This window comes from Diadema antillarum, unplaced genomic scaffold (genome assembly GCF_040938485.1).
Source record: "Diadema antillarum isolate AM-2024a unplaced genomic scaffold, OU_Dant_1.0 seq00000124_RagTag, whole genome shotgun sequence".
NCBI lineage: Eukaryota > Metazoa > Echinodermata > Echinoidea > Diadematoida > Diadematidae > Diadema > Diadema antillarum.
Genome location: NW_027271204.1, coordinates 1,210,934 through 1,226,228, shown reverse-complemented (window position 1 = coordinate 1,226,228; position 15,295 = coordinate 1,210,934). Strand labels below are relative to the sequence as shown.

The window sequence follows — 15,295 nt, the reverse complement described above, 5'->3', positions numbered from 1 at the left end:
AAGATACGTTATCCACTCTCCTTCATACCTGTAAACTGTCTACTCCACTCAAGTCCATCCATAGGACTGAGGATGACGCATCATTCGTCATAAATGCATTCCACTTACCTAATGTGAAATTGACATTCCACTAGTTTCTATAACTACCCTAATATGTGGCCAGTATGAATGATATATTCAGTATTGCTTTCTGTTATTTAAAGAAAAAAAGAAAAATGAAAATGAAATTTAAGACAATCTAGTACCCCCCCCCCCCCCATAAAATGAAAAAAAAAGCAGACATAAATTCCAAACCAAGTGCAGAGCGTATAATGTTGTGTACATTGAACTCCTCATGAATACATGTATGTGCATGGGTACATACCAAATTCATTATGACTTTCCATGGTGTATTTTCTTATGCAAGGAAACATGAATTCATTCTGTAAAATTGGAAATTTTTGCATGATTATGAATTTTTGAGCCCAGCCAAGAAGAGTGTGTTAAGCAAGTTTGTATTCCGTTGACTGTTTGACAGATTCCTAGTGATGAAAAAAAATCCATGTGGAAATGTTTAAATACACAAAAGTATGTAATGCACATTCATTTTTGCACTTGCATAACAGAGTCTGAATGCACAAAACTGAATGCACAAAAATGTCCATGCCACAAAATACTTCACTTTTAAGGAGGTACAAAAAGTATGTGTTACGTTCTTATTTATTTCAAAATTATGCAAACAAACTCCTTGAGAACAATTTATGTACGGTACAAAGAGTTTGCCCATTTCAACCATTGGGCAACTAGTTGATCCCATAAACAGCATCTGGAGAGTTCGAGAATCATTTAAGAGACTGGTTGAAATTCCACTGCACAGAATATAAATTCTCCCAAAACAGATTGGGCAACAATCATGTTGGATTTACTGCCACTTCGTTAGTTTGTCTCCAACTAACAGAATGTCATCATATCTGGACATCAAATGTCAACAAAGTGAAAAGAGATAATAGTCGCATTATGATCCACATGGAAAGGTGTTGTGAACAAATGGGCTATCAAAGCTGTGCAGCTGCAAGAATGAACCAAAGTTCACTTCAATCAAATGTGAAAAATAAGCAACCCCTCAAAACAAAACAAAAAACAAAATTGATGGAGAAAAAAGATAGACAGAAAAAAATAAAAGTTGAAGAGACTAAGACAACAGGAAGAAAAGAGGAATGAAAAAAAAAAAGAGAGCTATCTAATCTCGCTTGGATTTTTCTTCGTCGCGGTGATGGAGGAAGACGAAGCTGAAGATAAAGACTCCAAACATCATGGAGAAGGCACTGGCGTAGTACGGGAACGCGGACGGGATGAAGCGCTCGAACTGGGTGTGCTCAAAGGGTCGCACAGAGACCTGGATTGAGTGGATGCAATGGAAACAAATATAAAATAAAGACTGAGCACACATAATATCAGCAACTCCCTAAAAGTACATGTTGCACAATCAATTCCTATGCACTCATCATTTTTTTAATACATGTACTTGTACACTTTTGTCTCAATTCATTAGTCAAATCAGGTAAGAAGGCAAAACCTCCTCCATTATTACCTTACATCGTACATACATATCAAATACAGGTATTATACAAATAATGAATGTTTATTAGTGCAATGGACAGAATATTTCATAAGGTGAAAGATGAAATGATCCATTCAATGAGGCGCAGCCAAGCATGGTATGGATCAAATCGTATGGATCCAACATTGCACGGTAAATGGAAACACAATTGCACGGATGATGACATCATAGTGAAATGGGCAGAATGATCCAAGTCAAACAGGCAATCAGATGAAAAGGATCTCTTCAGGCGTTATATAATTCTGCATACTGCATACAATTGCAACGCAGTAAAGGTATGTTTCATGATCTGTGCTAAATGAACAATATAGCATTCCTAACTATGACTTTCGGAGGTCACATTAATACAGTAAACCTCGCATGAGTCGAAGCTCTCTGGACTGACAAAAATGCGTCGACTTAAGTGAAATTCGACTCTCGCGAGAGTCGATTTTTTTTCGACTCACATGTACATGTATTATAGTACATTTGCATGCATGTGTGTGTGTGTGTGTGTGTTTGTGCGTGCGTGTGTGTGTTTGCATTCAAATTTGTCTGTTCTTGAAGATAATGTTCTTATTTTGTTCTAAACTGAACATGGAATTTGTATCAATACTAGTAGTTAAACGTAGTTCTGAGAATGTCTGCGCTAATGTGGCAATACCAATGTGCATGTGCTATGTCTATGGTGCAACATAGGTAGCCATCTCTGTCAACCTACCCTGAGACAAACACTCTCCCAGGCCCACGGGCACGCACAAACAAACTCCGCCCACTTGGCCTGTCACTAAAATATTAAAAGCAGCGATTGGTTGACCAAGGAGTTCTGGCTTGACATGGATAAAATATGGATGTGCTGTGTATATGGATAAAGTGTATGGATCGATGTGCTGTGTGTATACGTGTATGCGTGTGTATGTATTCGACATGCGTGCAGAGCGGTACGGTGAGTGTGCATGCTTACCTGCAGCAGGCCAGGGACGGGGTTCTGCGACATGCCAATTTTTTTTTTCTCCTCTAAATGTAATGAGAATGCTAGACAAATCTTCTTCGGCTCAAGTGATGTAAACTGCGTGTATTTTGTATAAAAGGGACTGGTGTTTTACTTCGACACAGCCGAAATTCGACTCTCGTACTTCGGCTTATCCAAATATTTCTTAGAGAAAATACATAGGGAAAAATCGGGACTTTTTATTTTGCTTCGAGTTAAGTGATTTTCGACTCACTTGACGTCGACTTATCCGAGGTTTACTGTACTTGGGTTTCTCTTCTCTTGGTTCTCTTTGCTTCAACAAGAAGCTACATCATTTGGCACAAAATACTGCTTACTGACCTGGGTGGTACTGAAGAGATGGGTGTAACCGATACGATTGTAGTCAACCTTGAACTGGAACACACCATAGACATCCGGCAACTTGAAGACTGTTGAAAATCGGCCATCTGCATAATGGAATATCAACACAAATTCAGGAATATTTTGTTTTGTTTTATCAAATATACAATGATTATTTTCTATGCAAAGAGGTATGGCAAGTTCACTTGTAAGATAATCTCGTTTTTAAGAGAAATTCTACCACTGGGAGCACCATGGTGCACACTGGCATTCTTTCATGCACGACAGTGTATCTTAATTATTTCATTTCAGGTGATGGTGCTTGTGATGATCACAATATTCTATGACCACACAAAACATACCAAAAATAGGGAAAAACAACAGACATCCTTGCATCAATTTACAGGAATTCCCAATGCAAGCATGCAAGCAATAGCAGCACAGGCTATACACTAGCATGATTTGCATTGGTGGTGGCAGCAGAGAATGGCAAAATTGCTACGAGCATACCAAACAAAATAGAAAAGATCTCCGTCAAACTTGTCAACTACTGTATGGCAACAATATACAATTCATGACATGTACAGTTAACCTTGCCTATTAAAGTCGAATCAATTTGGACAGAAAAGATAGCGTCTGTTTAAAGAAAAATAAACCTATGAGGGTTAAACTCAGTAAGAGAAGGGACTTGAAAAGACGTTTGACCGAGGTGATTATTCAACTTGTGCGAGGTGGACTTAAGCAGGGTTGACTGTAATTATGTTCTTCTCTTTCTTTTTTTCCATTCTTAACTTACTCTTGCCAGAGAGGGTTGTGCGGACAAAGGGGTCGATGCGGACAAACTCCAGCTGGACATCATTGGCACTGAATGGACGCCACTGGCCATCAACAAGTATGTCCAACCAGATACTGTACTCCTGTCATTTGTGATGAACAAAAACATTTCACCAATCAGCTCAGGACTCAGGAAGTGATGTGCTCTATCAGGAAGTAATACCTAGACAGTAATCTGGAAAAGAATACTGCATAATGCGGTGTATTTTGCTACAGTTTCATTTTCTTTCTTCAACTTTCACAAGTTGGACCTTACACTCACAAGAGAAACAGCACACCAGATCATGTAAAATTGTCTAACAGACTAGAAATCAAGAGTTGCGCTTCCTGAAATGAGATCACACTCAATTTTTTCTTCAGTTGACCACACACAGACTAGGGTACTTGGTAGGTGAAACAGTTTGGAAGACAGGAAGACATATAAATATGCGCAAAACTCTCCAAGCTTACGTCCATCATGTCTTGTCCATTGCAAGTTACATTTTGGACTAGAAATGTCGCTTTGGCGACTGGTATGCCTCCGCCATAATGCATGATTTTCCCAATAGGTCTAGATAGTACATGTGGACAATGTGTGATTACATTTTCACAAAATTGGCAAAATATTGAAATGACAAGTTTGTCACAAATGTGTTGAATGTTCACCTTCCTTGACCTAGGTTTAATTGGATGAATAGGAGAGCATGTATCTAGGGATTTAAGGACTTTAACTTGACTTTGACCCATTCATACATTTAGGCATTGAGTAATTTTCAAGGTACAGGTGTGAAGAAAAAGTGCAATTTCTGAATTGAATAGTAAATTGTTACCATTTTCATCTGGCCCTTGACCCTAAAATTCAAAAGATAATCACTTTCAGGTAGAACATGCATAATATGTACTAAGTTTCAAGATAACTTGAGCCACTTCCGAGATATGGAAGAAAAAGTTAGTTCAGCACTTTCACTTGATCTTTGACCTTTTGACCTTTGAGGCAAAAAAAAGAAGAAAAAAAAAATTCCAGAGAATTTCTATTAGGTTACACATGCATACACCAAGTGTAAAAAAAAAAAAATAACCCTGCTGGCATTGCATAACTATGAGGGAAATAGTAAAATTTTGAAGTGTTGCACTTGACCTTTGACCCCTGACCTTTGACCCCATGAACCCTACATTCTCTAGATAATCACTTCCAGTCAGTACATGTATATACTATGTTCCATGAAGATACCTTGAACAATTTTCCAAGGTACGAAGAAAAAAAAGAAGTTTTAATATTTTTACTTGACCTTTCGACCTTTGACCTTTGACCTCATGACCCAAACTTTCACCAGAGAATCTTAATTGGGTAATACATGTATACACTAAGTTTCAAGAAAATATCTTCAGGCATTCAATAGATATGGTGGAAATAGTGAAATTTTACGTATTTAACCCTGACCTTTTGACCTTTGACCTTTGACCTCATGACCCAAACTTTCACCAGAGAATCTTGATTGGGTAATACATGTATACACTAAGTTTCAAGAAAATATATTTAGGCATTCAATAGATATGGTGGAAATAGTGAAATTTTATGTATTTGACCTTGACCTTTTGACCTTTGACCTTGAGCATGTGCACCCAAAAGTTGATAGGCACAACTTCACCCCCTAATACACATACATGCCAAGTTTCATTAGGATACCTCAACAGGTTTTGATAGTTACCTTGTCCACAAAATTCATTACGGACGGACGGAAGGACGGACGGACGGACGGACAACCCGAAAACATAATGCCTCCGGCACCACTTCGTGGCGGAGGCATAAAAACCCTTTCATCAAGTCCGAGCAAATGCCTATGCTGTCTCAGCTCTTGTGTTGGTACACAATTACAAAGACATGCATAAGCTCACTGGTAACCCTTAGCTGGAAGGTTGTGGGTGCACATTACTCACCACTTTGTCCTCAATGGTGTAGGATGAGGGTGGGGTGCTCTCCCCCACTTTGTGGTGGGCGACGCGGTTGACCCGGATGACCCCCTGCTCCTTGAAAGCCCACTGAGTCACAGCCAGGGCCAGAGCCATGTTGCCAGACTGTTCAAACCTACACAACATGACAAACATTACAACATTTAAACTTCAAAAGGAAATAAAATCTAATCAACAATTCTCTTTCCATATCATTTCTGCATGTGCCTGGTCATCAGGAGTATTCATGTATGATACATAACAAATGTAACAATACTAAAATAATGGATACATTTAATTCACCGAGTCAGCAATTTCTCGAACACAAACAAATTTTCTCAAAGTGCAATGAAGGTTGAATCAAATAGAGAGACAGAGAAAGGACAACAATACAGGCTACTAGCTCATCTCACTATGAATCTAAATCTTTGATGGTTTCTGTTGCAGCAGAACATTTAGTAGATGGCTTCACAGTGCACCATGTATTTCTTCTTGCGTATGGAGAACTGTATGTGGCTCTGAATAGGGCCTACCCACTCCCGACATTTCGGCAAGCATGTTCTTGCCATATTCACATTCTCTTGTAAATGGCAAGAACACGCTTGCTGAAACGTCATGAAAGGGTAAGCCCTTTTCAGGGCCAAACTCATACCCAAGAAAGAATAATGATGTGGTACACAGTGAAGCCTCCAACTGATATAAATGAATTCCTAAAGGTTGAGCTTTCACCTTCATCAGTTCTGCAATAATCAAAATAGAGAGAAGCAATGGCAATACCTACCTCTGGGAGTTGCCAGAGGCTTTTTGTACAGCCGACTGGAAGTAGGCATCGCTGAAGAGGTCCACAGACCCGCTGAAGACCACCCTGGCATTGTTCCTGGCCTGAAGGGCGGCCATCAGGAGGGTGTTCTTCCCCACCGCCAGCGGGTACTCCTCCACCGGCTCCTGGGGGTTGTGCGAGTAGGCAGACGATGAGGCGTGCAGGACGTCGATGACCAAGGGGTTGTCGGCATCAGCTATCATGCTGGATGGGCAGATGGACAGGAAAATCACGCATAGAGAATATGAAGTGGTGCATCAACATGTTACCATGTCAGGCAAATTAGTAAAGCTTAGCATTTAATGCATTTAGATCTGGTGAAAAGCACCCAACTTGCTTTCCCTACACTATAAGCCTTCTGTGATGATCGATCACAAATGACAACACTGATGAGATCATCTTAAATCCATTAGATGCTGAAATAGGCTACATGGAGTGTCCCACACAACTAGTGTAAGCCATATCATTGGGCAAGTGACCCAAAATTCCTCTTACTTAGAGGAATACAAGCTTTTTACTTTCTCTGTTTTCAATTTTTGTTTTAATTCAGACGTATCTGATAGCACATCTATTCTGAGGATCCCGCCTCTCAGCGCTCTTCATCTGGAAAAAGAAAGTGATAATAAAAGAACTATGCACACGCTTGCTACTGTTTAATCTAATGTGGTGAACAAAGGATTGAGCAAAAACATTACATTTACATGTTTTCCTGAGAAACTTTGATGTATGAGACCAAATGTGACCCTGCACCTCAAAACAAACAAAAAGTCGCCAGACATGAATTTTTAGTTAAGACCATATTCTGAAAGAGCAGACTTTAAGCTTTAAAATGATGTATAACTCAAATTAAATGGACTCTCCTAACCTATCTAAATATTGGAAAGAAAGCACAAACTCAGGAAAAGTGTGAACTGAGAAAAGAGGCTCTGAAGTACAGTGTCTATTCAAGCGCTTAATCTTTACCAAACCGTGCTGGCTGTGCGATGAATGGGACAAAAACAGGAAGTAACCACCTGAGTAACAACAATGAAGGGATTATCAGATTAAATTGAAATTAAGCATGCCTCATTAACACATTCTGTCCATAATTAATGCCAACTTTCAAAGCAATAGCACAATCCTTTCAAAAGTTATTAGAGTTGAAAGTGAAGAGTGTGGACAAGGTTTTTCAGAAATGAAAAAGGGATTCTAAAGACACACCTAATCACACTATTCTACCAAAAATGTTCGAGATAAACTGCTAAAAAACACCCTTTCCTGCCCGTTTTATGATACCAAATTTTAGCATTATGTAAAAGAAGACCCGCTTTTTCAGAAAATATGAAAAAGTCAAGTTCGGCTAGGTTGATCCATTTCACTTATTTTCAGTCCTCACGCAAAATCAGTGTGTGCGACTTTATGTTCGTTTTGAGGTGCACGGTCACAAATGGTGCCTCAATCCCAATCCCAATCCCAAATATGTAATTTATTTTTGTGCTTTCATTTAACTCATTCAGCAACATTTCAAAAAGAGAATCTTAAATGCACTTAACTAATCCAGTATACAGCAATATTTCATTTCAGAGCAAATCATCACTGTGATACTGCTTATATGTCACAAAGTTCAATCCCATTCAACACAATTTCCATCTTTATCACTACAGATGAGTCTCCACTGTTACATTTATTGAAAGTTGTTTTCTCCACAAAAAGTTGATTTCTCCACAAAAAGCTGGTTTTGAGTTAAATCCTCTCTTACCCAACTCCACTGAAGAGAATTGGCTTGCTGGTCTTCGGTCCTGCAATAGTTTCTGCATCAATCAAGTTTTCTGCATCTGCTACCACTAATGTGTGCTGTTTGAATGAAAAGACAAGGTTGAGGATTTAGTGAGGCACTGATCACATTCAGTCACAGCTAGCCATGAAATAAAGACAATTGTAACTGTTTACAAAGTTAAGTATTTTTCCACGTAATAACAAAATGAAGTTCCATTATACTATAGACTATACCAAAGTATGCAAAACTGCTATGTACACACTATCATTGCCTACATGTAAGCTTTTTTTAAATTTCTTTAATCATATCCTATCATATTTCCTGTCAAGACAAAAAAAAAATAATATTTACAAACCTATTGACATCGATGGTTGTGTGTTTGCCAAGGCATGACCACCACTTCATCCCTAAATTGTATAAACACCTGTACATTGACAGGAATTCCTATTATCTCAAGCAATAAAAAAATGGTACAAACCAAACATCTGCATCATACAGCTCATCTCATAATCAACCTGCTGTGATATGGTTGACATGAGCATGTGTAAAAAACACCACTAAATCTCCATCATTGATCATTATGTGAGAGATACAGTACACAGACGAGGGGATGCATGCATCAAAGACACTAGACTTACATATCCTTCATCTTTAACATCATAGTTCAGATGATCAATTACTGCCGTTCCTTCTTCATCGAATTCCACTCCGCAATTACTTCCTAGATCCCTGAGTGGTTCTCCTGCAAATGAAAATGATGTACATCAAGAATTGTTGTCTTAAATGCATGTCCAATGTAAAGTTTCTTGATGCAACGATCACACACACACCTAAATAAAAATCAATCAAACAGATAACACAGATAATTTGATGCTTTTTTAAAACTTCAATTAGCATACAACTGCCCTGTAAATGACCAACATATGTGAATAAGGATGTAGCAAATGTACTACATGTACATCTACATTTGAATTAAATCTCAAGCATGTCTCAAAAACATCTCTTGTTGCACAATCTTGGATCATTTTGACAACATTTGATGATTGCAAGGACATTTAAATCACCTGAAACCACCTGAGACATGTTCGCATTTGTGTTAAAGCACCAAATATGTACAAGGCATGATAATTGTGTACATATAAAGCTTCCATTTGATGCACACATTTAAAATACAGTAGTGCCGTTTTGTTCAATTTCTTCACAAGTCCACAAGAATACATGTATCACAATGCATTACATGGAAAGAAAGAGAGATTTCAATCGAGCGAAGCATGGAGATGTAGTGGTGTGATTGCAAGTGATTCTGGGAAAACCAACAAAAGAATCAGAGCATACAAGGATGTTTGAAAGTGTAATCTTTGGTCGCTCTGACAAATAGACATCCATGCAAATTTGTGCACTAAACACTTCAATAGAGCAATTTACATCAAAATGCCCAGACTTGACCAAACTGACTGAATCCTGCATCACAAGTACTGTTTAAAACCAAAAGAAGGTACAGGTAGACATTTCAGTGAGGTGTACCTCAGTTTTCTTGTCCCTCCTTCAACACCCATCCACCCCTACTGGTTTGCATAGCATTTACTAGTATGTGTACTTCCATGGAACTTACCTATATTTGAACTGCCTGCTACAAGTATGTTTCCTCCTTCATCAATAAAGTCGGTTAATGTGTTGTCTCCAATGTCTCCTCCAAATTCTGTTCAAAGCAAGCCACACAAAATAAAGAATAAGAAATATGTGTTATTCAAAGTCTGGACGATCTCAATATATTGTTAATAAAAGTTATGGTAGTGCTGATTATGATGAAAATAGTAACAAAAATGATAAAAATAGTACTAAACATACATGTGTAATTAATTCACCCTCTTTAATTCACATTACCTTGATCTCCATACTTTTGTTATAAGTTTGTCACAATGATAACATTGAGAAAAAAAAAAGGACCTACAAAGTTTTTTCTTTATTTTTTATTTTTATCTTAAATTGATATTGAGACAACGAGTGGACTTCTTCTGCAACGTACAGCTGTACTCCAAACTTCATTAGTATTGTGGACCACAAACTTGCACATTGTCATTGAATTAGATGTATAGTATTTGGTATTCTGTGGGGGCTGAAAGTAACACACCACCACAAGGTAGAGCCTTTTTTTTTCTTTCAAGGGGCCCAAATTACATCCAAAACATGCCAATCCATAATACACCTTGAACTACATATTTGCTGCTCAAAAAATAGTTGTTCAAGGAGTAAGAGGGTTTACAGTCCTGTCCATATTCCCATGGTCATACTCACCTTCCACTGACGGGCAGAAGAGTACTAAATGCTCAAAGAGGTACTCCCCATAACTGCTCAGCTTCAAGTTTGGGTCATCTGCAGTTTTAAACGTTAGGTCGAAACCTCGTTCTGGAACAAAAGGATAAAAATAGATTTACACCATTACTACCTCATCTGGTGAATGTGGTGAATAAAGGAATAGGATAAGGCTGGGATCTGATCCTGTTACATGGATAGTACTTTGATACACTACAGCTGTAAATACAATAAATTGTACCCATTTATTTATTCAGTTATTTATCTATTTATCTATTTATTTTCTTCGGGGGGGGGGGGGGGGTTAAACTCCCATGCTTATCAGTTTTTGTTATTGATGAGTGCTTTCACACAACCTATCTCGTGAAATAATTGTGAGGGGAAAAAAAGACAAGGAAAGTATGAAAGGAAAGTAAAATTGAAAAAATGAAAAGAGAAGCAAAAAATAAAATAAAATAAAGGGGGGGGGGGGGGGGGAGGAGGCAATTGCAGCATGCATGCTGATCTTAGAGGAAACATGTTTCCAGGCCCAGGTGCATTCATGCACCAGAATATCATTGAGAAACAGGCAAAGAAAATTGACTGAGTGTGCATTTCTACATCTCTAAATTGTACTTGTGCCCTACAAGTTCCTCTCTTCTTTGGGGCAATGCTGCGGTTAGTAACGTTACATTTAAACAAATTTAGATATTTATATTCATTTTTACTACTAACATTTATTCATTTCAAGTCAAAATCATGTTAAAAACATGTTCATCCTTCCCATACTTATGATATAGAAAAGAATGAATAAAATCCAATCAATATTAGAATTGCTATGGCAGCTAAAAGGGCAGGTTAGTAACGTTACGAAAAAAGGACATGACAAAAAAATCAATGTCTTGTAACAAAAAGTGTGCAGCAATTCAAGGTACTTCAAACAAAGTGTTGCATTAATTTTAATTATTGCATCATGACTAATGTTCACACAAATATTTTCAGCAGTTTGACCGATAATTTATTAGCTAGACCCCCAAAAGCATGGTTAGTAACATTAGGGTTAGTAACGTTACATTTGTCCAATGCAATTCCGCAGGTCATTTCCCCCTTTTGTAATTGACGAAATGTCATATGACTTCCGGAGTATTCAAATGTATTCATCTTTTACGCTTTACCAAAACTTTGAGAAAAAAATTTCAAAGGAGCCCTCTGTAATTTACATTTAAGTGAATTTTAGCATCTCCAGTCCCACATGTACATTTAAAATGATGGTTTCAGATCTCGCAAAACCAATAAATATGAAAAATAAAATCCACTGAATTTGAAAGCCCTTCATGATTAAAGAACATCCACGGCATTAGCTGTTACCTAAATTAAAGAGTAAGAAAAAGAGGCACAGTTCTTTTATCCATTTCATGTCCACCTAACTGCAGAATTGTCCATTGCATTGGGCTTTGGCAATTATTGAATTAATTGTGCCTCTTCTTTATTGGTAGGCAGTGTAGTGCGTAGTGGTTCAATCACAATCATCATGGTCACGATGGATCATATCACTATAGATAGATCTAAATCTATCAGTTATCACCTCCAAAAAGCTCCACCTGGCCCTGGCCTTGCTTGGCATACGGTTACGGGGAATGACCTAATCTGTCTAGACAGAGGGTGCGTTCGAGCGCTCTAAAGCGAACCAAAGCGAACTGAACTAAAGCGTACTGTACTGTACCATGCCGGTTTTGGAGCGTTCGAGCGCTCTGTCGAGAAAGCGTACCTCACGAGTTATTTTTAGAAAAGGTCATGCTTGTTTGTAGCGAGAATGTAATCCACCTGGCGCTTGAACTACTTATACCTGTCCCAAACAAAGAGAATGATGTTTTTGCAATGTGACCACTGAAATATCCCCATTTTATTAACTACACGTAGCCGCTGTCGCTCACGACAGCGGCTGCACGTCTACTCCTTCGCAGACGTTGTTATTTTTCAGCGGTGGGTGTACGTTTCCTTCATGAATATCTTTATTAATCGTGGAAAACTAAAATATGAGGAATCCCCGTAATCTATGATAATCATTCAATAATCGGTACGCGTATATTTTTTTAATTACGTCAAAAACCCACCGAAATCCGTCCTTAAAATCAGGTCTGTAAGCGACCTTATTGCTTCACTCCTCATCTTCTGCATGTTATTGAATGGCAATCACTCTCCTACAATGTATACTACAACGTACTCTAGTCGGAGCGGAAGTGGATGAGCTAGTCGGAGCGGAAGTGACGTCAAATCACGAGAGCAGCACGCGCGGAAATACATGTGCGTAGAAGACGACAAGCTTTACATAACACACGAAACACACGGGCGTACGTAAAATGCTACCACGGTACCTCGGGTTGAGCGTTCGTGGTAGTTCGTTGATTTTGTGAATCATCGCACAATCTACTCTGAAAAATTCAACAATAAGGTTTGGATACCAACAAAACACCAAATTCAACTCAACCATCGGCAAAATACGATATAGGTGGGTGATATTACTGTTAAAATCAAACAAAATAAAATACTTTTTTGTGGTCTTGCCGTCAAAAGCGACGGTCGTTTACAACGTTTAAACACTAGTACATGTCAGACTGCTGTGCTTTGCACAGCGGTCTGGATCTGGTCAGGCTACATTTTATGTGCATGTGCATGATTGATAGTCAACGCACATGCTTTAAACAACGAACTTTTGCTACGCTTTTGGAGCACATCGGGAAGTGGTCCACTTTTGGCTTGGTACAGTATGGTACGGTACACTTTAGGAGCGTTCGAGCGCTCCTTTATAGCGCGGTTACGGTACGGTTCAGTCGAAGTACGCTTTAGGCTAAACCACTGATCGCCCCTCTAATACCCCTTTCCCGCTGAAGAAAATCTTCCCCGGGGGCACCTGGGGGCACCCGGGGAACCCCTCAGTGTGAAAGGTCACTCGGTTGAAACCTAGGGGAAGCCTAGGTGAAACACCGATGAAATTTTGGGCAATTTTTACCCGAGAAGCGTCCTGGGTGAACACCGATAGTTCAACGGGAGATCACCCGGTGGTTCACCGAGAGCGCCCAGCGTGAAAGGTTGTCTCGGTGAAACACCGGGGAAAATATGCAGATTATGTCAAAGGTCATGTTTTGTTTCTGGTCATGCACACGTTTTCAGCTAGCTAGCGCGCACTCGACCTCCCAAATCCACACGTACAGGGTACTAGTAATTCGTGTTTGACACACGACACTACATAATATGTCGTTTTCGTGTGCAATGTGGCGTTCACAGTGCGACGGCATTGTTTTGCATCGTGCTGTGCATAGTATTGTTTACTAGTAATTAGCACGCCGTGTACTGTATACAAAGCTGATAGGTTTACAGTGTACATATGTACTTGATCGATTTGATGCTTCCTCCTTCTTCGTCTTCCTCTAGTGTCTAGCTCTTAACTCTTCCAGTAAAGTCTGATACAGTGCGCCTCTTGCTTGATTTTTTTTTTCGTATTTTGTGCTTTTCTCGTCAAGTGCTGGGTTTACAGTGTGCAGGAGAAATCCGTTGACGTTTTGTGCTGTTGAAATTTGAGGGAATTTTGCAAATGGCTGGAGCGTGGACCAAAGACGAAGAGAGACTGTTACTTCAATTACGTAGCAAGGCAGCAGTGAACGAAGAACTGAGCGGGACGTCGGCTGACGCTGCCGCGTACGAGTCCCTCCTCCGAAAACTTGCTGAACATGGGATCGAAAAAACCAAATCGCAGATGCACAACAAACTCAAGTACATAAGATCACCCACGTTGCGAGCAGAAAACCCGTCTAGGGGAAAGTTTCACCGAGAGCAGTGTGAAACGACGGCACTCAAACTTTCACCGAGAGGTTCCCCGGTGAATTCACCGGGGAACCTCTTGGTGGTTCACCGAGACGGGCAGCGGGAAAGGGGTATAACTTACATCGTGTAGAGGGGAGATCAGTCGGCTAAACTAAACCGAACTGCTTACTCAGATATTAACGTGTGGGACTGCACAAATCTCAACGGCAGCAGTTAGTCGACAATTTATGACAGAAGATACCAGGAAAGGTTACCTTGCAGAGATTTGAAATAAATCGAGTGAGATTCTCTCATGGTCATTGAATCTAGTAACACTAGAGTCTTTCCTCCGCCCTGAACGCTACTCAGGAGGGCAAGAAGCCCGCAGATCACAAGAGCCACTCCGACTGCCATTTTTGATGCAATGCGAAAGGATATCGACAAACATTCCGTTGAAATATGACTTTTGTATAAATCAGAGTGGTATCATTTATATCTTTTAACATATTAAAATATTTGAATTGAGGTTTAAATTTTTTTTTAAATGTAATTATTATGCTTCATATGAATTCTATCAATTAAATTGTTGAATAAGATGGATTTGGCAAATTGGCATATGCATAAACCAATCAATTGTCGCCAACGTGGACGACGCTGGCTGGTTTTACAGGTGCACAGGCTGTACAATACACATGTAGATTGTACAAAACCAATCCCTCCCACTTCATGTGACCCGCATGCCCTGGACGCGCTGGACTGTGACGTGTCGGCATCACTGATCTTTTTGCTCCTGTGTTTTGTACTCAGCAATCCTAGAACGAGGGAGCAGAATGATATACTATGGAGCAGCTAAGATGGTCTGAATATTGTAAACTAGTAGGTATTGACATTGTCAGAGTCATATAGAGCGGAAATAATTGGAAAGTTGTTGGATGAATAATTATTTTTAAA

At 39.3% G+C, this 15,295-nt stretch overlaps 1 protein-coding gene across 1 annotated transcript; it reads right to left on the bottom strand.

Annotated features, from left to right (window-relative positions):
- Positions 1-275: 275 nt before the first annotated feature.
- On the bottom strand, positions 276-14,771 carry LOC139727246 (dolichyl-diphosphooligosaccharide--protein glycosyltransferase 48 kDa subunit-like). Its single transcript, XM_071638202.1, has 10 exons — positions 14,620-14,771; positions 10,547-10,657; positions 9,864-9,950; positions 8,890-8,993; positions 8,234-8,328; positions 6,457-6,699; positions 5,664-5,811; positions 3,709-3,829; positions 2,913-3,019; positions 276-1,375 (listed from the first exon to the last, which is right to left on the bottom strand). The coding sequence occupies exons 1-10, from the start codon at positions 14,756-14,758 to the stop codon at positions 1,220-1,222; spliced, it is 1,311 nt and encodes a 436-aa protein (XP_071494303.1). The 5' UTR covers positions 14,759-14,771; the 3' UTR covers positions 276-1,219.
- Between the last annotated feature and the right edge of the window lie 524 nt (positions 14,772-15,295).

Bases quoted from the DNA above. Each gene is read 5' to 3' on its own strand.
- LOC139727246 (XM_071638202.1), bottom strand. From the start codon at position 14,758: ATGGCAGTCGGAGTGGCTCTTGTGATCTGCGGGCTTCTTGCCCTCCTG. The intron at 3,020-3,708 runs GTAAGTTAAGAA...TCCATTATGCAG, and splicing joins CACAACCCTCTCTGGCAAGA to ATGGCCGATTTTCAACAGTC. The intron at 1,376-2,912 runs GTCAGTAAGCAG...CACTCAATCCAG, and splicing joins ATCTCTTCAGTACCACCCAG to GTCTCTGTGCGACCCTTTGA.